Consider the following 25,201-nt stretch of genomic DNA (forward strand, 5'->3'; position numbering starts at 1 on the left):
GTTCTTAGCCCAAGAATCTTCATGATAGACCTAAATTTCAAATTCCTCATCATTTCAACAAATAATTGGCATTGACCTGTAATATTTAATTCTTCAAAAAATAATCTCCACATATGATTAACTTTTCTTTGACAAGTATGCTTGCTAATCTTGTCAGGCATTCATTTCAAAATGTTAGTATCAATATCAATCAAATATTTTGGTTTTCTAAAATGAATTTTAGAAGGTTTTTTAATCTCTTCAATTCTTTCAACATTTTGAACATCAATATAAGGTTGAGTGTATTGCGTACCTTGAACCAAAGATGATGTGCCTTGGCAATAAGATGTAAAAGATGGAATATCACCTACTTGATGTGTTGATGTTGTGCTTTCAACATGACATGATGGAGTGTGTATATCGTCGGATCTATAAATCAGTGTCTCTTCAACATGGGAGAATGATATGACTTCAACATTGGAAGATGGTGTAGCAGATGATATGACTCCAACATTCGAAGATGGTGTAGTAGACGATATGACTCCAACATTGGAGGATGGTGTAGCTTCACAATTCAATTGTCTTCTTGAGCGTAACAATCTCATTCGTTCTCTTTGTCTTTCTAATTCTTCCTCCTTGTTTCTTTGTATTGGTGGTTCTTGATCCTCTTCGAAAGTTAATTCTTCATCATTTCTTTGCAATTTTCTTTGTTTACGTAGTAATTTCATTTTATCTCTTTTAATTGTCAAATATCTCTCAATATTTGCATTTGTTTGAATCTTTGGTTTCTTCCTTGGCATGATGATGATTTCTACATGTCAAATTATTCAAACATCCAAATTACTTAAAATGTGTAAATTAAAAATTATTCAATTACATATAAAAATTATAATTATTTGAACGAATACACAATATATATCAAACAACTTGTCAAATTTCTAACCATTTCGAAATAACATTTCATTCAAACATACAATTTTCAATGAATTCACTATATATTACATAACATATAAAATTATAATCAAATTTGTATCTATATATCGACAAACAATATTTAAAATGGATTACACTAACCTTTTCTATTAAAGGAATATTAAAAAATTCTTCAAATCACGTATCCAATGATTGAATTTGGTGTTTGCTAGCTTCCAAAAGTGTTGAAATAGTGTTTGCTAGATGTTGAAACTTGTGTTTTCTGTCAAAATAACAGAGAGCATAACAGACCAAAAGTAAAAAATGGATGAAATGGGCCCCAAGGTTGGTTTTTGACCTTTTTTGGTGATTTGAGATAGTGCGTACACACTATAGCGCGTATGCACTATAAAGAACGTACACACGATCTCAAAACACATCACTCCCCATCCTCCATACTCTCTATCCTCCCTACTCTCTCTCCCATCCCCTCCCTCTCTCTCTTCCTACGCTCTCCCATCCTTTACTCTCTCTCACTCTCCCTCTCCCACCACCTACTCTCTCTACCTCTCTCACCCCCTCTCCTCTCCCATCCCTGGCTCTTTAGATCTCTCACACACACTCTTATCCCCCCTATCTCTCTCCCTCTCCCTCTCCTACCACCTAATTTCTCTCCCCCATCCCCTACTCTCTCTCTTCTCTCCCATCCCCTACTTTGTCTCTCTTACACACATTCCCATTCCCCCTTTCTCTCCCTCTCCCACTGCCTACTTTCTCTCCCCCATCGTCATACTCTCTCTACCACCCCCTACTCTCTCTCACACTCACACTACTACTACCTACTATCTCTCTCTCTCCCTCTCTACTCTCTTTCTCCCCCATCTTGTACAAGTTCTCTCTGTCTCTCCCACTCTCTCTCCCATCGCCTACTTTCTCTCCCCCATCCCCTGCTCTCTCTTGTCTCCCATCCCCTACTCTCTCACACTCTCACACTCTCCCCCATCCCCTACTCCCTCTCCTCTCCCATCCCCTACTCTCTCACACTCTCACTCTCTCCCATCCCCTACTCTATCTCTCTTACACATACACCCCCATCCCTCCTCTCTCTTTCCCTCTCCCACTGCCTACTTTCTCTCCCCCATCATCGTACTCTCTCTCTACCACCCCCTACTCTCACACTCTCACACTCTGTCTCATCCCCTGCTCTGTCTCTCTTACACACACACTCCCATCCCCCCTCTCTCTTTTCCTCTCCCATCGCCTACTTTCTCTCCCCCATCATCGTACTCTCTCTCTACCACCCCCTACTTTCTCAAAACACATCACTCCCCATCCTCCCTACTCTCTCTCCCATCCCCTCCCTCTCTCTCTTCCTACTCTCTCCCATCCTTTACTCTCTCTCACTCTCCCTCTCCCACCACCTACTCTCTCTACCTCTCTCACCCCCTCTCCTCTCCCATCCCCGGCTCTTTAGATCTCTCACACACACTCTTATCCCCCCTATCTCTCTCCCTCTCCCTCTCCTACCACCTAATCTCTCTCCCCCATCCCCTACTCTCTCTCTTCTCTCTCATCCCCTACTTTGTCTCTTTTACACACATTCCCATTCCCCCTCTCTCTCCCTCTCCCACTACCTACTTTCTCTCCCCCATCGTCGTACTCTCTCTACCACCCCCTACTCTCTCTCACACTCACACTACTACTACCTACTATCTCTCTCTCTCTCAAGTTCCCTCTCTCCCTCTCTACTCCCTCTCTCTCCCATCTTGTACAAGCTCTCTCTGCCTCTCTCACTCTCTCTCCCATCACCTACTTTCTCTCCCCCATCCCCTGCTCTCTCTATCTCATCTCCCGTCCCCTACTCTCTCACACTCTCACACTCTCCCCCATCCCCTACTCTCTCTCTCCTCTCCCATCCCCTACTCTCTCACACACTCTCTCTCCCATCCCCTACTCTATCTCTCTTACACATACACCCCCATCCCCCCCCTCTCTTTCCCTCTCCCATCACCTACTTTCTCTCCCCCATCGTCGTACTCTCTCTCTCTTCCACCCCCTACTCTCACACTCTCACACTCTGTCCCATCCCCTGCTCTGTCTCTCTTACACACACACTCCCATCCCCCCTCTCTCTTTTCCTCTCCCACCGCCTACTTCCTCTCCCTCATCATCGTGCTCTCTCTCTGCCACCCCCTACTTTCTCAAAACACATCACTCCCCATCCTCCCTACTCTCTATCCTCCCTACTCTCTCTCCCATCCCCTCCCTCTCTCTCTTCCTACTCTCTCCCATCCTTTACTCTCTCTCACTCTCCCTCTCCCACCACCTACTCTCTCTACCTCTCTCACCCCCTCTCCTCTCCCATCCCCAGCTCTTTAGATCTCTCACACACACTCTTATCCCCCCTATCTCTCTCCCTCTCCCTCTCCTACCACCTAATTTCTCTCCCCCATCCCCTACTCTCTCTCTTCTCTTCCATCCCCTACTTTGTCTCTCTTATAAACATTCCCATTCCCCCTCTCCCCCCCTCTCCCACTGCCTACTTTCTCTCTCCCATCGTCGTACTCTCTCTACCACCCCCTACTCTCTCTCACACTCACACTACTACTACCTACTATCTCTCTCTCTCAAGTTCTCTCTCTCCCTCTCTACTCTCTCTCTCTCCCATCTTGTACAAGCTCTCTCTGCCTCTCCCACTCTCTCTCCCACCGCCTACTTTCTCTCCCCCATCCCCTGCTCTCTCTCTCATCTCCCATCCCCTACTCTCTCACACTCTCACACTCTCCCCCATCCCCTACTCTCTCTCTCTCCTCTCCCATCCCCTACTCTATCTCTCTTACACATACACCCCCATCCCCCCTCTCTCTTTCCCTATCCCACCGCCTACTTTCTCTCCCCCATCATCGTACTCTCTCTCTCTACCACCCCCTACTCTCACACTCTCACACTCTCTCCCATCCCCTGATCTATCTCTCTTACACATACACTCCCATCCCCCCTCTCTCTTTTCCTCTCCCACCACCTACTTTCTCTCCCCCATCGTTGTACTCTCTCTGCCACCCCCTACTTTCACACTTTCACACTCTCTCACTTTCATAGATACACACACTCTTATCCCCCCACTCTTCTTCTTCTCTCCCATCCCCTACTCTCTACATCTATCACACACACTCCCATCCCCCCTATTTCTCTCCCTCTCCCTCTCCCTCTCCCACTCCCTCTCTTACTGCCTACTGTCTATCTCTCTCAAGTTATCTTTCTTCCTCTCTCTCTCTCTCTCTCTCTCTCTCTCTCTCTCTCTCTCTCTCTCTCTCTCTCTCTCTCTCCCATCCCCTACTACTTTCTCTCAAACTCTCACACTCTCTCCCATCCTTTACTCTATCTCTCTTATAAATAAATACACATTCCCATTCCCCCCCCCTCTCTCTCTCTCTCGCAGTCCTTGTCCCACTGCCTACTCTCTCCCATCCCCTACTCTATCTCTCTTAAATGCTTCCATTCCACCTCTCTCTCCCTCCCACTCCCTCTCCCACCGCCTACTCTCTCTCTCTCTCTCTCTCTCTCTCTCTCCCATCCCTCTACCATTGCCTACTCTCTCTCTCTCTCTCCCCTCTATCATTCTTGACTCTCTCTCTTTCACACACACACACCCATCCTCCCTCTCTCCTCTTCCATCCCCTACTTTTTCTCTCACTTGCTCTCCCTCTCCCACTCCCTCTCCCACTGCCTAGTCTCTCTCTCACTTCACTCTCACTCTCTCCCTCTCCACTCTCTCTCTTTGCTACCCTCTAGTCTCTCTTAAATTTTCACACTCTCCTCTCTCTCTCTCTCTCTCTCTCACACACACACACACACACACACACACACACACACACACACACACATTTCTATTCCCCCTTGTCTCCCCCTCTCCCACTCCCTCTCCCATCGCCTACTCTCTCTTCCATCCCCTACTCTCTCTTGAGCTACTTTTTCTTCCCCCTCTCCCATTCCATACTCTCTCTCTTTCACACACATGCACTCCCATCCTCCTCTCTCTCAAGTTCTTCCTCTCCCACTCCGTCTCCCATTGCCTACTCTCTCTCTCCCCCATCCCCTACTCTTAATCTCTCTCTCCCAACTTGTACTCTCTCTCACACTTCCTCTCTCTCCCATCCCCTACTTTAAGTCTCTTTCCCCCATCCCACACTCTCTCTTTTCCACCCCTACTCTCTCTCTCACACTTCCTCTCTTTGCCACCCCTACTCTCTCTCTCTCTCATCCTATACTCTCTTTGCCACCCCTACTCTTTCTCACTTTCTCTCTCCTATCCTATACTCTCTCCCCTCTCCTATCCCCTACTTTCTCTCTATCTCTTTCACACACACACATAGCTATTCCCCTATCCCCCTCCACCCAGTTCTCTTTTGCAACCTACATCTTAATAGTGTGTGCGCCCTATAACGCACACGTGCTATTTAGAACTAAGGTTTAAATAGCGCGTGCATGCTATAGTGTGTGCGTGCTATAGGGCGCACGTGCTATTTAAACCTTAATCAAACCCAAGCCTAAGGCTTGGTTTTTCCTTGGAGATCCAACCCAAAGGTTTGGATTTGATGAACAAGCCTGAGATATGTTTTCCAGCAAATATACAAAAAATGATTATTTTTTCTTCTGTGCTCCCCTTCAAGATTTCTCGTGGTTGGGTATCGATAAGATCAGGTTACATAGCATTATAGGTCTCTGTGTTAGCTATCTAACCATATAATTTATTTTTAATTTGAACTATTTCAAGCCTTTCATCTATAATTTCTTTTGAATGTATGTTCATTTTTTGTCAAAAACCACCACGTACTAATTGGGCTATAGATTTTAGCTTGTTCATCAAATTTTGTAACAACTTAGTTTTTTAGAAACTAGACTCCATTCTACACACTTTGAAAAAAAAAAGTTTTGATTTTAGATTAGTTTTCAATTATTTCTAGGGGGAGCACACAGATAGTTCACATTTTTGGGATGTGTCTAGTTAAAAAATTCATTAAAAAAAAAATACACATAATAAAGTTACTCGAAAAATCTGGGATAAACTACATAGTGTTAAGTAACTTTTGACCTGAGCGATTAAAAAATTTCAAAAAAAAAGTTAAAATTTTAGGGGGGCCACACTTTGTACTATGTTATGTTTTTTTGGAATAAACAATACCACTTTTTGTGGCCCCCTTTTTTGAGGACCTAAAACTAAACCATTTTGAAAAAAAATTAGTAGTTTAGAAACTAGATTCAAAGGACTACAACTTTTTTTTTGTCATATCTGAAAATTTTGAGCGTAACTATCTTCAAATTCTTGTTGAAGTTCAAAATTTGCAGATTTCAGGGAAAAGGTGTCCACTTATACCCCCCTTTTGGCACCACAACTTTGTGCACTTACCCTTCAACCTTAATCAAAAGGATTTACCCTAGACTGATACAATTATTAGAGAGTAAGAGTAAGGCTTGATCTGATAACAACTTACCACTATATTTGTAGATTATAGATCACTATTTTAGTCCTCCATTCTACTTGAACTTCACTCATTGCAGATTTGATAGCTTGTTCACCCTTCAAGAATTCATATCCTTAAGCCTTCTTTCTTAACATGCCATTGAAAACTCTTCTCTTAGGTCACTTGATGAAGCAAAACCCTTAACTCCTTGTCTTCCTTAGGCTCTCACACATGACAACCTTTGCTTTTGACTAGCCATTCCTATAAATAAGAAATTAAGATCTTTTTCCACTCATTCTCCATCATCCAATTTAGGGTTAGGACAGATTAGGTAGGATACAATGAATCTACCCCATATTTCACATCTCTTCTAGAAATTTCATCTTCAATCCTTTTTGAATTTGACTAAAAATGGTTTACTTTGAATTTTGTGCCTCCAACTCATCAATTTTATTTTCCACCTAGTTCACATAATCCAATAAAACAAACTTGTTAGCTCAGATCCATTGAATTCATGATCTTTTGAATAATGCAACCACTTGGCATTATCTTGCTTTTGATGCTTGGCACATACTGTGTTACTTGACATCCTCTATAAAGTCACTTGGCATAAACTAGAGTTTACTAGTGCTCGACATCGACTAAACTTTACTCGGCATCCACTATTCTACTTGACATGCACACTAGAATAGATTTTTACTTAGCTCCAACTGATTTTCTGCTCGGCTTGCACTCACTATGCTTGACACCTACTATCCACTCAATCAAGCTTGGTAGAAAAATATTGTGTAACTTGTTCTTCTGAACTTTCTTAGTGTAACCAACCTTTGTAACCTTAAGTAGATTATCAATATATCAAGTTATCACTATCTTAACTGATTCTTGTACTCCTTTACATAATCATAACTCAACTTTTCCTCTAGGTGCTATTGTTACATCTTTTGATCAAATCCTCTTCATCAATCAAATAAGTGATAGTACTTAAATCATATAAGCAGTTGTTTTACTAAAAAATAGCAGGTTTGACATCAATGACAAAACAATGATTGAAACATATTTATCACACATTGTTCTCAACAATCTCCCACAACAATTGTCTTCTTCAATCTGATCCCAACAATCTCCTTCTTTGTATTGTTTTCAATTTGTTCTCAACACTTCCCTATATAATTTAGTAACTCTAAGGGTCAATTTTGTCTGGCGTGCTTGAGAATGTTCGAGCGGTCAACAAGGAAAGATGGGCTTGGGATGTCTCTTCATGGGAAACTATATATTTGAGTAAGCTAAATGATACATGTGGAAGAGAGAGATTGATGGATATTTAGAGATATAAGAAATATCATAGCATCTAAACTAAGACTTTCATTTTGTATAATCGGGACAATATAAGAAGTTATATTGGTTTCTATAGATGTGAGTTATTGATCTAGTAATATATTTCTTGGTTTTTAGAATAGTATATAACATTTGTCTAATAACTTATTCTTCTTGCTACAAAAGCTAAATTCTCTAATTTGTAGCATCTAGAATATAAATAGAAAAAATAAGATAATCATGAGGTACAATTTGGATTGTAAAACTCCATAATTTGTCTTGCCAACATTTTATCCATTGTTTTGTACTTTTCTAAACAACCTTCCAAAATATGTCATGCACATGAAATTCCCAATCCTCAATGTAACATATAAGTATTGAGTTACAAAAACCCCTTGATATGATACTGAATTTGGTGCAAAATTCTCTAATATCAACTTAGATCTAGTAGAGGATAATCCAATATCAAGAAAGAGTTGCATAAATACATGTGCACACCTATGACAAAGATGAACAAAAAAAACCACAAAAATCTAAGGAATGTATCACAACCAAAGATTGAAGATGCAATGCTTTACTATTGCATTAAAATAAGTTTAGAATTTCAATTATATAAGATAAGTACAAGATATAGGTGTAAGGAAGGGAATATTGTTCACTAGGATGTATGGGAAAACTAGGAAGCTTTGGCCTATCTCTTCTTACATTGGAAGGAAGAAAATCCACTTAGCTTCAAGTGGGATGAAGCGCTAGACAAATGAAATGATCCTTCATTGTTAAATAAGATGAAGATGCAAATTTAATTTATATATTTAAAATCAAGGGCTAGTTTTAGTAAATATATATTCTTTCATATGCATAAAATTAAATTAAGTACCGTGAATTTTATAACTATAAGTGTGAAGTAGAAATAGTCATTGATCTATAAACCGAACTTCTTCTTGATGATGATATGCTCTTTAAATGTGATCACAAGTCTTGATACAATAATATGACTCCACAAAATTCTAAAAGGAAATCTTAAAGGACGTGCTTGCATGAAGGCTGTTAAAGATTTAAAGAATTTGTTGGGATGAACTTCCTTCAAGGCTTCTTTGCTCCTTGAATACTTAAGATCATGACTGTTTGAGATCATAAATTCTTGAGAAAGATGTCTTTCTTTGTGAATGCTTAATAAAATGAGGGAGGCAACTTTGTTTATGATTCAAAAATAAGCCGCCCCCAGCCCCCCCCTTGCTTTGCACACCAAGGATGAGGATGCATTGAGGACTTGGGGACTTTGTTCTCCCATCTCTAGCATCTCCACCAGATTCCACCACCTTCATCAAGGATGGGGTGATGTCCCAGTATTAACTATTTCTTGATTTGACTATTTATGTTCAATAGTTGATGTTCCAATTCAATGTAATGTTCAAGTATTTAGTCTTTTACATCTTTATATCTTATATTGCAATACATCTTTTTCATAAATAGCATTTTAAGTACCATATGTATAGTATATACAACCCCCTGATCCCTCGTCATCATCCCCTTGTTGTCCTCATTTCGACCACAAATTAAGGCCCCTCTGTCCACCCTATCTTGGAAAATTGTCCCCCCATTCCCCTGTTCCCCCTATCTCGCATCCCACAGGGCAGTGTAACTATGGTTCAAACATTTTCACACATCCTTCTAGAGTATAATGGTGTTGATGATTACTTATTGGCTTCAATTCACATGCATGGATCCAATGTTATTGATTAGGAACAATTGTTCCCCATTGTATCTCATGATTCTAATGAACTTGTTGATTGGGATGGGTTAGCTAGAACTTTTTGTTAAGTTCTTCTTTCGTATTTCTTCATGTTTCAATAAATTTTTACCTTTCTTTTACTTTAAAGAAATGTAATTAAAATGATTCCTTTTTTAAGAATTAAATAATTTACATACACTCTAAATCTTACCTAGTGAATCTACACCTTGCATTACTAAATTATTTAACATTTCATACTAAACACCAAAATATAAAGAAAGAAAACATACATAAATAATTTTAATTACTCTATAAAAATTCAAATTGTATACAATTACAGTATATTAATTAAGTTTTAATTAATTTTCATTAAAAGAACAAACATTATGCATAGTTTTTTTTTCCCATAATGCATCACTTTCCAAGATAACCCTCTTTGATTAAGTAAAAACTAGTGCAAATCAGATTGTATTTAAACATTACATCAAGCCTATCGACTTTTTTTGAAAATGATCCTTTTTTTTTGTTGTCAGGGATCAGATTGCATGTGATTTGTTTTCCAGCACCTTTATGATTTTTCATACACTCGGGCTGCAACAGTTCTTCAATATTATGCCTGCAAATGAATTGATATGGTTCTTAATCCATTTATATACCAGCATGAGAGACACCCTCTAGCTGCCCACAACTGCACATTTCTTGTGAAGTGTAAATTGTCGACCACTAGAAATGATGTATTAATTATTCTTCAATAAATTAGTAAATGTATGGTATGGCTTCTTTGTGTCTTTTTTAACTTTAATGAGTCTCTGTCACAAGAGGACTGAAGCGAGAATAAAATGAAATGGTCCCTCCTAACTTTTTATTATTCAAACATCGAAAATTTTGGATTACACAACACTCAAACGTACAATGGAAACTGTTATTACAAATAATAACAACCATGCTGGATCAATCACCATGATCACTCTTCAATAATAATAATACATAAAGAAACTAATGAAGTACAATCCCCAAATGCAAATCTACGCCATGGCCAAGAAAAACAGGAAAAATGCAGTCCCAACCAAGTTGCTCCAGAAGCCCACAATGAAGCTCTTCATTCCCCCACTCTGCATCAAATCAAGCACAAACAAGTATCATCATTATTATTATAATATTATAATATTATTGGATAAATTACAATGATCAGATTATCGTTTGATCTTGTGGAGATATTCATATATCAAACTTAAACATTCAAAGTAAAATTATCATCTAGGTTTTGGGACGAGATAAATTTAATAGTTGTTAACATTAATATTGTACTGTACTGTTATCAGTGGGTTAATTCTAGAAGTTCAAGCACTATCTTGGATATAAAATGTTTTAGATTATAAACTTGAGAGTTATATGATTGAATTTAGATGTATATATTGTAAGATATAATCAACATGCTAAAACAATTGTATTGATAAAAAAGGGGTGCCATCCATCCTAAAATCTATACATTCTAAATCTGTTATGATAAGTAAAACCAAAAAAAGAAGAAATGCAAAAGCTAATGATGCTCACCGAGTTGGGCTTTATGAGGGTGGAAGAATCAGACGGAGAAGGAGAGAGAGAGGAAGTAGAAGGTGAAGGAGAAGGAGAAGGTGGGGAGGATTTCTTGGATTTGGGTTTAGCTTTTGAAGGAGATGGTGCAAGTGAGAGGGATGGGGATGGTGAGGAGGAAGGAGAAGGAGCACCACCACTTGAAGAAGGTGTTGGTGCCTTGGCCGTTGCCAATACAACCCCAACATCCACATCAGTCCCCTCAGCATTGCTCATTCTCATTGCACTGAACAATCCCATTGCAACAAAGAACATGATATACATTGCACTAGATAATCCCATAGCCATTTTCAAGCTCTTTTCAATCCTGCATCAACAAACAAGAAGAAGATTAACATCAATTCCATCAGCTTGTGCTAATGTTAGCTAGAAAACTTCTTCCTACCCACTAAATCTTCAGCTCTTCTTTAGAATTCTATGGAGTACAAATACCTTGAGTTCTAGTAGCGTTCTTTTAACTATGCATTACTATGGATTTCAAGGACAAATACCTATGTATATATAAAAGTGTGATTTATGATAAATGATTTACCTTAGCTATAAGGTACTTGCAATTCAGTAGAAGAGAGATCCTTTGTGTGGGTACTATTGGCTTCTGATGAAGCATTGCAGTCTCATTGCCCTCATTAATAAAGCAGATTGAACCCAAAAAGATGAAAGGGTGGTTATGGTGTCCCAAGCAATTGGCTGGAATTAGCTGCATTGGCACGCTATCTCCATCAATAGAGGGTCCATTAGAGGTCTCGTGTTTCCTTCAATCATGCTCCTCATGACCACCTAGCTAATCTCACCTTTTATTAATTGCTACATTTCTTCTATCATCATGTTCCTTCACCTCAATTTTCCTTAGAACAATGGTGACTTTGATTTGCTTCTGTATCAAGTCTCTTTGCTGTACTTTTGCAGAATATATTCCCTCGTTAAGAGAGAAAAAGAATCCATTGCCATTGGGAACATGGTTTAATCACTTTATCTTTGTGTTTTTTTAATCATCTTGATTGTATGATGACCATGGATAATAAGGCCTAAAGTGCAAGGAAAGTAAGAGTTATTGTGCTTCATGAACGATGTAATAAAAGTTTCCAAAATGAAAATATAATTTACTTCCACTCAATGGCCTTTGGACGCTATCTCCTCTTAGTGTTAAAATAATTGTTTTATATCTAATTAAATCCATTTAGAGTTATAATGATGAAAAAAGTAATTTGTAATTTGATAACTCTGTTATATATATATATATATAGGTGGTGAACAATTCATATTAACTAGAAAAATTCATATATATATTTATATATATATTTAGGTGGTGAACAATTCATATTAACTAGAAAAATTGGAGGAATAAGTGATATGTATGAAGATTATGTATGTACATGGTGGTTAGTGTAGTTGCAATAGCTAGGTTTGAAGATCTTTGTATGTTGGAGGCATTTGTGCTGATGTGTCTTGCACTATAGTTGTTTATTAGAGATAATTGTGCAATCTTTTGGGCCAATAATATTTTATGTGATAGTTTTTCCTTGCACACACTTGTAAGGAGAAGAATGGGGCACCTTTTGTTTGTTAGGAATAATTTCTTATACTTGAAGGAGACAGAATATCAAAAGAAAACATGATTAGTTAGTGAGAATGATGAATCATTTATTCCTAATAACTACTTAAGTACCTAGATTGCCAAGAGTAAAGAGGGCTATTATGGTCGGTGGAGATTAACAAACAAACTAATTATATGCTAATATTATCTTAAGAGTAGTAGGGGTGCTCATGTGAACAATGTTTATTGAAGACATCCTTGTAGCACCATAAATTATTATACTTCATAATTTCATAGTATGTTTAGCACCCATTTTTAGCACATTTCATTGATCATAAGAAAATGTACGTGCTTAATCACATGATTATAAAAATTGATTAACTCCTATAGTGCCTCTACCTCTTTGAACTATCAAATTAGATAATACTTTAGTCCTTGAATGTTAAAGTTATCTCAATTTGGACCTTTGAACTACCAAAAAGGGTAGGAAACTAGTGTATAACACTAGTGTCCTCCCAATTGACCTTAAATTCAAATATTTAGATGTCAACTTTAAACCTTGAACAATTGTAATTTAGTTATTTATCTCTATTCAATAATTTTTTGTTGAATGGTGCAAGACACATTAATTCAACTCCATTTTTTTATTTCAATGCATGTCTATTCTCTCTAAGCATCTAATGATCAATTTAGAAATTCAATTTTGTTGACCAAGAAACAAAACCTAAATATTAAAACAAGTATATTGATATATTTATCAACCATTATATATTTCTATGATGCTACACTAACATCTTGGAAGACTTCATGAGAGAAACTTTGCATCATCTTACATGAGATTCAAGAAAGGGTTATATGCCTTTAAGGTAATCGCTATCATTTATATTATTTTTTTTCCCATGCTCTTAAAGGAGTATGTTATTTTATCCTCTTCACCATTATTTTTGTAGAGAGATTTGACTTTAATTAAATCCTCTATACAATGCACAACATTCACCCCTCTTATATGTGTGTAGGTGCATAGCAGAAGGGTTTTAATCATGTCAGTGGTACAAATGAATAGGGTAGATTGTAATAGAAATTTGCAAACTTTAGACAAAAATCAGGAGGGAATTAAAGTTGGGGACTCTAATGTTTGAACATTTCTCCCCTGATTTCTTAGGATAACAACTCAAATCCCTATTGATCTCATTTAAATTGTATTTTGCTTATGCTAGAGCAACCTTTTGGACACTGTCCTTTAGAATTTTATTACAAATAAGCAGCTCCAAATTTCAATATAAAGATCCTTTCTATTTGATTCTACATATGTCCCTTTCTCCAATCTTATGTCCTATATTTTACAAAAAATCTATCTAGCCCCCTTTAACCTAGTTATTCTATATAATCAACCAATCTTATATCACATGCAATCAATAGATGCATTAGTTTAAGACCATGTGCCTCTTAACCACAACATGTCAAGCTCACTCATAGAGGATTTTGTATGTGATATGGACTAAAATAGTTTCACTTATTTATCTAGGATCACTTTACCTACACATCATAATACAACATCATGTACACTTGCAATGGTTCTAGTTTTTTTACATATATGAATACATTTGATCAGTTGGTTAATCACTTGCACTATTTTCATTGAATATCTTATTTATCATATACAATTTAAGGGTAGACCCACATTAGTGGGTTATACCTTTTTGCCTAAATAGACATTGAATAGTGATTTAAATAAAAAAAATCATCACTCTTGAATGCAAATTATTGTTAAACAGTTATAAATTTGAAGATGACATGAATTATAATCTTTTAAGCTTTTATGTGTAAACCCATGTGTGTGTGTGTGTGTATACATGTATATATATGTATATGTATATATGTGTATATATGTGTGTATGTGTGTATATATGTGTGTGTATATGTATATGTATACACAGACATATGTGTGTGTATGTGTATGTATATGTATACAAACACATATGTGTGTGTACGTGTCTGTATATGTATACACACACACACACATGTGTGTGTGTGTGTGTGTGGGCATGTGCAAGATCGTGGTGTGCCAAAAAGTGGCAATGTGAAAAAAGTGGAGTTTGAAAATGTCTAAAAGCATTTCAAAATCTGCTTTTACTTTTTTCCACCCATCTTGATACCAAGGCTAAAAAGTTTGATCCAAGCATTTTTGGGTATCCGATCGGTTATCGAGTACCTGATATCATATCGAGTATCCGATATAAAATCAGATACCTGAAACCTATAAGATAGATTTTTAAAAAAAATCTAAGAGCGATTTTTGTATTGCATTTTTGGGTTTGTTTGGTTGTGCTCTATTTCGGGTATCAGATTTCAGAACGGGTATCAGATATAGGTTTTTTTTACATTTTTTAATGATTTCAATAAATATTAATATAAAAAAATTATTTTAAATATAACTTATTAAAAATTTGGTTTTTTTAATAAAAAGTATTGAGATTTAGGTTTTCTTAATAGAAATTATTAAATTTTAGGGTTTTTAATGGAAATTATGTTTTGTAAATTAATAGCTATGGCTGACCCAAATGATGATACTGAGCTAGGAAACAATATTCCTTGTAACCCTCCACCAAGCGATCCAATACTCCCTCAAAACCGTCCACTAAATGATCCCCTAACCCCCTCAAAACCCTCATTGAATTGAAGATTTGATATTTGAAAATCTCACCAAGCTAAGAGTTTTGCAAACCACATATAATAATAAACCTGTATTGGTTCCCATGTTATCCACATTAAACACCATAGTGGATAATATTGAAACACTTACCAATGAACATTTAAATATTTCTCTTCACTGGCATGAGCAAATGCATGCCATGTTTGATGATGGGTTGGACTATGATGAGGTTGCGGCCCTAAATATAACTAAAGATGATATAGTTAGCCTTTTTGTGGACCCAAAAACCAGTAAACTAGTAGATTGCACAAAGCCCAAATCATCAATTAGATGGTGCACAAATGAGGTTATGTGTGCAAAGTTTTGGGATTGTTGGTATATGGTTTTTGACAACCCTCCATACAACAATTTAGAGGTGCCATTCTATTTCATTAAAAAATTGTATGCCAAATTTGTGTTGCACCTAAAGGTGAACTATTGGAGCATGAGGCGCAACATGGGTGTAGGAGGAGGAGCTCCTTAGAATAGACCCTTTTCCCAATGCAAGAAAATTGGCACTTTTTTCCCCCCTATAGATTTCTTCCCCCCCCTCTAGTGCAATAACCTAATATCATTGTAGAGGCTACCTCTCAGACTATTAGAGACATCCATGGATTGAGTAACCTATTGATATCCTAGGCTAGGTCAATGTTGCCTCCCCATGTTGATGATGTTAATGCGAGTTCATTATTGGCAAGCTCATCACATGTTTGTGTGCCCCAAACTTGCATAAGTGCAAGAATATTTGTCTGGGTCACACAAGTGATCTTTCTGATTATCAGTTTGTATTTGAGAAGGAGGATATGCCAAACACACATACAAAGGCTACACACTCTGATGTGAGAGAGGAGGGGCATGTAGAGGCATGAAATCCTTCGATGTCGGTATGTGTATACATTTTTTGGTTACGTCATATGTGATTTAAAGTTAATCTTTATAATAGAGTAATTTTAACCCATGCTGACTTATACATGTATGTGATCTTCATTCATGTTTAGTTTATGACTAAGGAGGAGCTCACGTAGGTTGATAATGTTACACTCTTGTCTATTTGATTTGGCCTTGAGACATATAGGGTATATTATGTTGTGTTCTCATTGTTTTTCTATTTGATATTGGAGCATATATGGTTTATAATCTTTCTTTTCTCTTGCAAGTATCACCTGTCAATGGGGGGCAGAGTGCAAGGGATGAGGCACAACCCATTGACAAGGGAGAGTTAATTAGGTTCTTATAAATTTATTATATATCAATGCATTCTTGTAAAATGATTTTGGTAATGAAATTAAATTACATTCTTTATTGTATAGGGTGTGGCTACTGGTGATGACTCTAGGTAGATATGGTGTCATAGACCCTCTAGCATTTCCATTTGTAGTGAGAGCCCCATCATATGTATAAGATCATTTATTTATTATTTTCCTTATTTTCATAACAAAATTCAAAATTGATTTTCATGATATTAACAACTAGTCTTTGTATCTTATAAGAAACACCTAGTGTACAGGAGGCTGGACGTTAGAAATTTGTATCTTTTCTCATACAACCATTATATCTAGAGGAGGAGTCGACAAAAGTAAGTTATAGTTTGAATTCTTGACTATATGTTATAAATTTAGTATGCTATGAATTACAATGTTATAGTCTAAGTTGTAGATTCATCTGACAAACATACTTGAACATATACAAGCCACAATCAACAAGGTCAAGCATTGTTGAGGACATATGAGAGGACTCCTGACTGGCATAGAAGGTCGAATAGAGAGGTCGAATTTGAGTAATTCAATGTTAGATACATAGAATCATATAAATTTAGTAGTATAACTTTGGGTTTTCCTTTTTTGTTTATGTAGGCGGCATCTAATCCACCTAGTGTAGTGAAGAGGTTACATTTTGATCATCCACTAGTAACATATGATAGTATAGTTGTTATAGCATGCACCATGAGACGTTTTGAGATGGCATATGCCACATTGTATATAAAAACATTGATATTATACACATTCCAATGGCATGATCAACCACATTTTGTATATGGGTCTTTGTATTTTGATATATATTTGTATAATTTGTCTTTGGATACATGAAATTTGATATGTATTTGTGAAATTTGTCTATGGATACATGTATTTTGATATATATTTTTGTCATTTATGTGCACAAGGATACACATATTAATTTAATATAGTATTGTTCAATTTATTGTGGATCATGTGTATTGTTCATGTTTATGGAATATCATTCATTTTGATCATGTTTGTTATATTCGATTCAAATGCAATAATTTGTGAAAAAAAATTTAACAACCTTTATTATCAAATTTTGATTCAATGTTTAATTTGAAATGATCTCTGCAATCCCTTAAGATGTCACTATGGTTCACTTACCCAAATGCACTTAGAGAACCTTGGAGAATCTTTGGTACGAGTTGGCCATAAATGATGGAGACTCTTCATGGCTTGAACAAGGGTGTCACTAGGGTTCATCTACCCATCAAGAGCTAATGGCATTGATGATTTGATACCAAGATTAATAGTTTCAAAGTTACGCAATGATGCAACAATGAACTGAGGCACACTGCAAGTTTTGGCATCGAGCGAGAGCATTGTGCTGAATCCAAAAGGAATGCGATCTCTCAAAAATGAGATAGGTTGTTGTAGGCCTTGAAATGATGTTCCTGTAGCATTTGACATTTCACCTATAGCCCCCACAAGCTTTGAATTATGACCCTCAAAAGATCAACCTCTAAATGCACTTAGAGAACCTTGGAGACTCTTTGGTATGGGGTGGCCATGAATGATTAAGGCTCTTCACCATTAGAACAAGGGTGTCACTAGGTTTTTCTTGCCTATCTAGAGCTAATGGCACTAATGATTCAATGCCAAGATTAGTGATTTCAAGGTTACATAGTGATGCACCAATGAATTGAGGCACATTGTAAGTTTTGGCATCGAGCGAGATCACTGTTGCAAATCCAAATGGAATGTGAACTCTAAAAAATGAGATAGGTTATTTTAAGTCTTGGCATGAGCATCCTATAGCATTCAATGTTTCACTGATATCTCCTACGAGCTTTGAGTTATAACCCTTGGAAGATCAACCTCCAAACACACTTAGAGCACGTTAGAGACTCTTCGATGCAGGGTGGCCACGAATGTTGGAAGCTCTCTGTGGCCAAAAAAAGGGTGTCAATAGGGTTCACCTGCCCATCTAGAGCTAATGGCATTGGTGATTTGATGCCAAGATCAGTGCTTTCAAAGTTACACAATGATGCACATATGAACTGAGGCACACTGCAAGTTTTGGCATCGAGTGAGATTATTGTGTTGAATTCAAATGGAATGTGATCTCTTAAAAATGAGATAGATTATTGTAGACCTCAACATGACTCTCTTGTAGCATTTGACATTTCATTGATAGCTCCCATGAGCTTTGACTTACAACCCTCGAAAGATCGACCTCAAAATGCACTTAGAGCACCTTGGAGACTCTTCGATATAAGGTGGCCACAAATGTTGAAGGCTCTCCACGGCTGAAAAAAGGGTGTCACTGGGGTTCACCCACCCATTTGAAGCTAGATGATTTGATGCCAAGATCAGTGGTTTCAAAGTAACACAATGATGCATGTATGAGTTGAGGTGCATTGTGAGTTTTGGCATTGAGCAAGATCATTGTGCCAAATCTAAATGGAATGTGATCTCTCAAAAATGAGATAGATTATTGTAGGCCTCAAAACAATCATCCTATAGCATTTGTTGTTTTATTGATAGCTCCCACAAGCTTCAAGTTATGAAACTTAGAAGATCAACCTTGAAACACACGTAGAGCACCTTGAATACTCTTTGGTATGAGGTGATCGTGAATGTTGGAGGATCTCTGTGGCTAGAGCAAGGGTGTTTCTAGGGTTCACCCACCCATATGGAGCTATTGGAACTAATAATTAGATGCCAATATTAGTGGTTTCAAAGTTACACATTGATGCACCTATGAACTGAGGCACACTGTATGTTTTAGCATCAAGCGAGATCGTTGTGCTAAATCCAAACATAATGTGATCTCTTGTAAATGAGATAGGTTATTGTAGGCCTTGACATGACTATCCTTTATCATTCTATGTTTCACCAATAGCCCCCACAAACTCTGAGTTATAACCCTTAGAAGATTGACCTCGAAATGCACTTAGAGCACCTTGGAGACTCTTTAGTACAGGGTGGAAGCAAACAATAGAGGTTGTCCATGGTCAGAACAAGGGTGCCACTAGGATTCACTCACCCATCTAGAGTTAATGGCACTGATGATTTGATGCCAAGATTAGCAATTTCAAAGTTGTGCAATCATGAACCAATGAATTGAGGCACACTACAAGTTTTAGCATCGAGCAAGAATATTGTGACAAATCCAAATGTAATGTGCTCTCTTAGAAATGATTATCATTTAGCATTTGATGCTTCATGGATAGCCCTCACGAGCTCTAAGTTATGACCCTCGAAAGATTGACCTTGAAACACACTTAGAGCACCTTGGAGACTCTTCGGTATGGGGTGGTCGCAAATGTTGGAGACTCTCCGTAGCTGGAATAAGGCTATCACTAGGGTTCACCCATCCATTTAGAGCTAATGGTCATGATGATTCGATGCCAAGATTAGTGGTTTAAAAGTTATGCAATGATGCACCTATGAATTGAGGCAAATTGTGAGTTTTGGCATGTTGTGATCTCTTGTAAATGAGATAGGTTATTGTAGGCTTTGACATGACTATCCTTTATCATTCTACGTTTCACCAATAGCCCCCACAAACTCTAAGTTATAACCCTTAGAAGATTGACCTCGAAATGCACTTAGAGCACCTTGGAGACTCTTTAGTATGGGGTGGATGCAAACAACAGAGGTTGTCCATGGCTAGAACAAGGGTGCCACTAGGATTCACTCACCCATCTAGATTTAATGGCACTAATGATTTCATGCCAAGATTAGTAGTTTCAAAGTTATGCAATCATGAACCAATGAACTGAGGCACACTACAAGTTTTGGCATCGAGCAAGAATGTTGTGATAAATCCAAATGGAATGTGATCTCTTAGAAATGATTTTCATTTAGCATTTGATGCTTCATGGATAGCCCTCATGAGCTCTGAGTTATGACCCTCGAAAGATTGACCTCGAAACACACTTAGAGCACCTTGGAGACTCTTCGATATGGGCTGGTCGCAAATGTTGGAGACTCTCCATAGCTGGAATAAGGCTATCACTAGGGTTCACCCACCCATTTAGAGCTAATGGTCATGATGATTCGATGCCAAGATTAGTGGTTTCAAAGTTATGCAATGATGCACCTATGAATTGAGGCAAATTGCAAGATCATTGTGCCAAATCTAAACAAAATGTGAACTCTTAAAAATGAGATAGGTTATTGTAGGCCTCAACATGAATATCCTATAGAATTGGATGTTCCACCAATACCCCCTATGAGCTCTAAGTTATGGCCCTTAGAAGATTGACCTCCAAATGCACTTAGAGCACCTTGGGGACTCTTCAGTCCAGGGTGGTCGTGAACAATGGAGGCTCTATGTGGCTAAAACAAGGGTGTCACTAGGGTTATTATTAATCAAAAACATTATTTTTTACCTCCCTCAATTTTTTAGAATTGGGAATAGTTCAAGTTTGGTGTTAGTACGTATTAAAATCATCATTTTTTAGGTCCCTCGACATAAATTACATTAATTAAAAACATTTTGTTTCTTACATTAAATCAACAAGTTTACATTTATAATATCTCAAGTGTTTCATCATTATTACATCAATATACAACTGTTAAAAAATTGTAGTGTCAAAAATAGAATAGATTTTTCTTCATTCTACTCCTTATTTAGTATTTTATCTTCATGCATGACTACTCTTCATGATGTACCTAGATTCTAATATCATAAAAAATATTAGTAAATAATCATATTAAACAAGATAATCATTAGTTCACCAAATCATTATGAAAAAAAAACATAAGAAGTAAATATACATAGTCAAGTGTTCTTATAGGGCCCTCTCTCTATTTTATGGTCTCCAATAGAGCTTCATGATCAACATTAGTAATAGAAAAAGGTTCTTTTGCTTTTGGTCTTCCTTGATGCTTCAACAACTTCACATTTGTTTCTATAATAAGATGTGAATTTATGAGAATTTTTTTGTGCTTATGATAGTCTTCAAATGCATGAATTCCATTCCTTCTAAGCATGTATGTTTGCAGCCATATTCATCAACAACGAATGAACCCGTAGGTATGTGAATCCATCATCATCTTTGATTATTTGTGCAAGCTTTTGTTTTCCTCTAACACAATGTGCTAACCAACAATATGATTTCTCATCATTTCCCTATTGTATAACCAGTGCAAAGGCACATCTTGGTTGAAGAAGATCTGATAGATAGTTATGCTCAAGTGAACTTTCCATGTCATCATTTTTGATAGAGGGTATGATAGACAATAGAGTAAGATAATGTGGAGGCCCTGTATCCACCCACTCACTCGACTCACAGTGATCTCAATCACACTGAAAATAACCAAGACAAAAGAAAGCTAGTTGTTGTGTCCAAATAGTCCATGTATTTGAATTAGAGCTATGAAATGAATACATTTTGTTATGAGTCTCTAATAGTAGCACAATCTGATCCATTACCTATGGACCCTTCCTCAACCAACCAAAAGAACCTGAATACTATTGAATCAAGAGTTCTCCCATGTGATAATGTTGAACTACACCAATCAACAATTATATGAGCATCAAGAAGCTCTGCTCCTAAAATATTCAATTGATCCTTAATTAGAGCTCTCTTCACACATATCCCTACTCCATCATGTTCCCCTTTCCCATGGCCAGACTCAAAAAAACTTCCAATATGAGGCACCCCCCTCTCTAAGTACATCCTACACAACTAATAAAATTTGTGAGCATTCTTGAATTGACCTGTGCAATTATCTAACCAAATGATATGTCTATCTATAGCAATGTCATGCTCCTGTAAGAAATCAAAATAATTTTAGAAACAATGTTGCACAAAATCATGAGAGTGAGATCTATCATCACTCATGTAAAAAATGGTATTCTCTAATAATATTTTGATTATCTTCCACACTATCAAAGGCATGTCTATATGTTATGTGGATAAACATAGAAATCTAAATGAAGTTGTAATACTAAGATTGTGTCTCATTTTGGAGCTACAATGTGTAGTTCTCTGCAAAGTCAACAACTGATATAATAGTGCCAATGGGAAAAGTCTCCTAAGACATTCTAAATTGTTGACACATCTCATGACAACATATGTCCCTAGGGGTCCTAGGACCCCTAAGAACCTATTGAATTTGTTTGAATGGGTCAAAAGGGGTCATAGGATAACCTATCACCCCTTTCGATGCATTTCATGACAACATATGTCCCTAGGTGTCCTAGGACCCCTAGGGACCTATTTGATTTGTTAAAAATGGTAGAAAAGGGTCATAGGATAACCTTATGACCCCTTTCAACACATTTCACAACAACATATGTCCCTAGGGGTCCTATGACACCTAGGGATCTATTTGATTTGTTCGAATGGTTTGAAAGGAGTTATAGGCTAACTTATGACCCCTTTCGACATATTTCATGATAAGCTATGGACTTATTTGCTTTGTTCAAGTGGGTCGAAAGGGGTCATTAGATAACCTATGACCCTTTTCAATGCATTTCCAATTTGATTTGTTTGAATTGGCCCAAGGGTTCATAAGATAACCTATGACCCCTTTTGATGCATTTTATGACAACATATGTTCGAATGGGTTGAAATGACCTATGCCGCCTTTTGATGTATTTCATGACAACATATGTCCCAAGGGGTCCAAGAGACCTATTTGATTTGTTTGAATGGGTCAACATATTTCATGACAACATATGTCCCTAGGGGTCCTAGGACCCCTACGGACCTATTTGATTTATTCCAAATGGTTGAAAGGGGTCATAGGATAACCTATGACCCCTTTTGACATATTTCATGACAACATATGTACTTAGGGGTCCTACGCCCCTAGGGACCTGTTTGATTTGTTTGAATGGGTTGAAAGGGGTTATAGGTTTCATAGGATAACCTATGACCCCTTTTGACACATTTCATGACAACATTTGTCCTTAGGGGTCCTAAGACCCCTAGGGACCTATTTGATTTGTTTGAAATGGTCGAAACTTTCAATGCATTTCATGACAACATATATCACTAGGGGTCATAGGACCCCTAGGGACCTTTTTTTTTTTAATGGGTTCAAAGGGGTTATAGGATAATCTATGACCACTTTCGATGCATTTCATGACAACATATATCCCCAGGGATACTAAGACCTCTAGGGACCTATTTGGTTTGTTTGAATGGGTCGAAAGGGGTAATAGGATAACCTATGTTCCCTTTCAATGCATTTCATGACAACATATGTCCCTAGGGTCCCTAGGACCCTAGGGACCTATTTGATTTGATCGAATGGGTTGAAAGGTGTCATAGGATAACATATGACCCCTTTTGATGCATTTCATGACAATATGTGTCCATAGGAGTCCTATGACCCCTAAGGACCTATTTGATTTGTTTAAATGGGTCAAAAGGGGTCATAGGATAATCTATGACCCCTTTTGATGCATTTCATGACAACATATGTTCCTAGGGATCAGACCTATTTGGTTTGCTCAAATGGTTTGAAAGGGGTCACAAAATAACCTATGATCCCTTTCGACACATTTCATAACAACATATGTCCCTAGGGTTCCTAGGACCCTAGGGACCTATTTGATTTATTTGAATGGGTTGAAAGGGGTCATAGGTCTTTTAATGCATTTCATGACAACATATGTCCCTAAGGGTCCTACCTATTTGATTTGTTTGAAATGGCAGAAAGGGGTCATAAGATAAACTATGAACCCTTTTGACACATTTCATGACAACATATGTCCCTAGCAATTCTAGGACCCCTAGGGACCTATTTGATTTGTTTAAATTGGTCAAAAGGGATCATAGGATAACCTATGACCCCTTTCAATGCATTTTATTACAACATATGTCCCTACGGGTCCTAGGATTGCTAGGGACCTATTTGATTTGTTCAAATGGGTCAAAAGGGGTCATAGGATAACTTGCAACTCTTTTGACACATTTCATGGCAACATATGTCCCTAGGGGTCTTATGACCCCTAGGGACCTATTTAGTTTGTTTGAATAGATCAAACTGGTTCATAGGATAACTTGTGACTTATTTTGACACATTTCATGGCAACATATGTCCCTAGGGGTCCTAGGACCCCTAAGGACCTATTTAGTTTGTTCAAATGGGTTGAAAGTGGTCATAGGATAACCTAAGACCCATTTTGATGCATTTTATGAAAACATAAACCAAATAGGACCCCTAGGGAACTGTTTCATTTGTTGAATGGGTTGAAAGGGGTCCTAGGTCCTTTCGACGCATTTCATGACAACATATGTCTCTAGGGGTCCGATGACCCCCAGGGACCTATTTGGTGTGTTTGAATGGATCGAGAGGGGTCATAGGATAACCTATGACCCCTTTCGATGCATTTCATGACAACATATGTCCCCAGTGTTCTTAGGACCCCTAAGGAAAAATTTGATTTGTTCAAATGAGTTGAAAGGGGCTATAGGATAACCTATGACCCATTTCAATGCATTTCATGACAACATTTGTCCCTAGGGGTCCTAGGACCCCTAGGGACCTATTTGATTTGTTCAAATAGGTCGAAAGAGGTCATAGGATAACTTATGATCCCTTTTGATGCATTTCATGACAACATATTTCCCTAGGAGGACCTATTTGATTTGTTCAAATGGGTAGAAAGGGGTCATAGGTTTTCCTATGACCCATTTTGATACATTTCATGATTGACTGAAAAATAGCTATAACTTTCAAATGGTATAACATCTTTGAAATCCAAAAGTTGCATCACATTCTATGCTTTGC

The 25,201-nt window shown here is 37.5% G+C and overlaps 1 protein-coding gene across 2 annotated transcripts; it reads right to left on the reverse strand.

Annotated features, from left to right (window-relative positions):
- Positions 1–10,234: 10,234 nt before the first annotated feature.
- On the reverse strand, positions 10,235–11,661 carry LOC149551205 (uncharacterized). 2 transcript variants are annotated; one of them, XM_089786780.1, is made up of 3 exons: positions 11,525–11,661; positions 10,954–11,299; positions 10,235–10,511 (listed from the first exon to the last, which is right to left on the reverse strand). In XM_089786780.1, exons 2-3 carry the CDS (start codon positions 11,278–11,280, stop codon positions 10,425–10,427), a joined length of 414 nt encoding a protein of 137 aa, XP_089642906.1. In that variant the 5' UTR covers positions 11,281–11,299; positions 11,525–11,661; the 3' UTR covers positions 10,235–10,424. The 2 variants fall into 2 exon arrangements, with proteins under 2 accessions (XP_089642906.1, XP_089642907.1); XM_089786781.1 differs by lacking the exon at positions 11,525–11,661 and adding an exon at positions 11,425–11,518.
- Positions 11,662–25,201: the final 13,540 nt, after the last annotated feature.

This window comes from Cupressus sempervirens, chromosome 6, assembly GCF_028749045.1.
Source record: "Cupressus sempervirens isolate cs-2001-9-10 chromosome 6, ASM2874904v1, whole genome shotgun sequence".
Taxonomy (NCBI): Eukaryota; Viridiplantae; Streptophyta; class Pinopsida; order Cupressales; family Cupressaceae; genus Cupressus; species Cupressus sempervirens.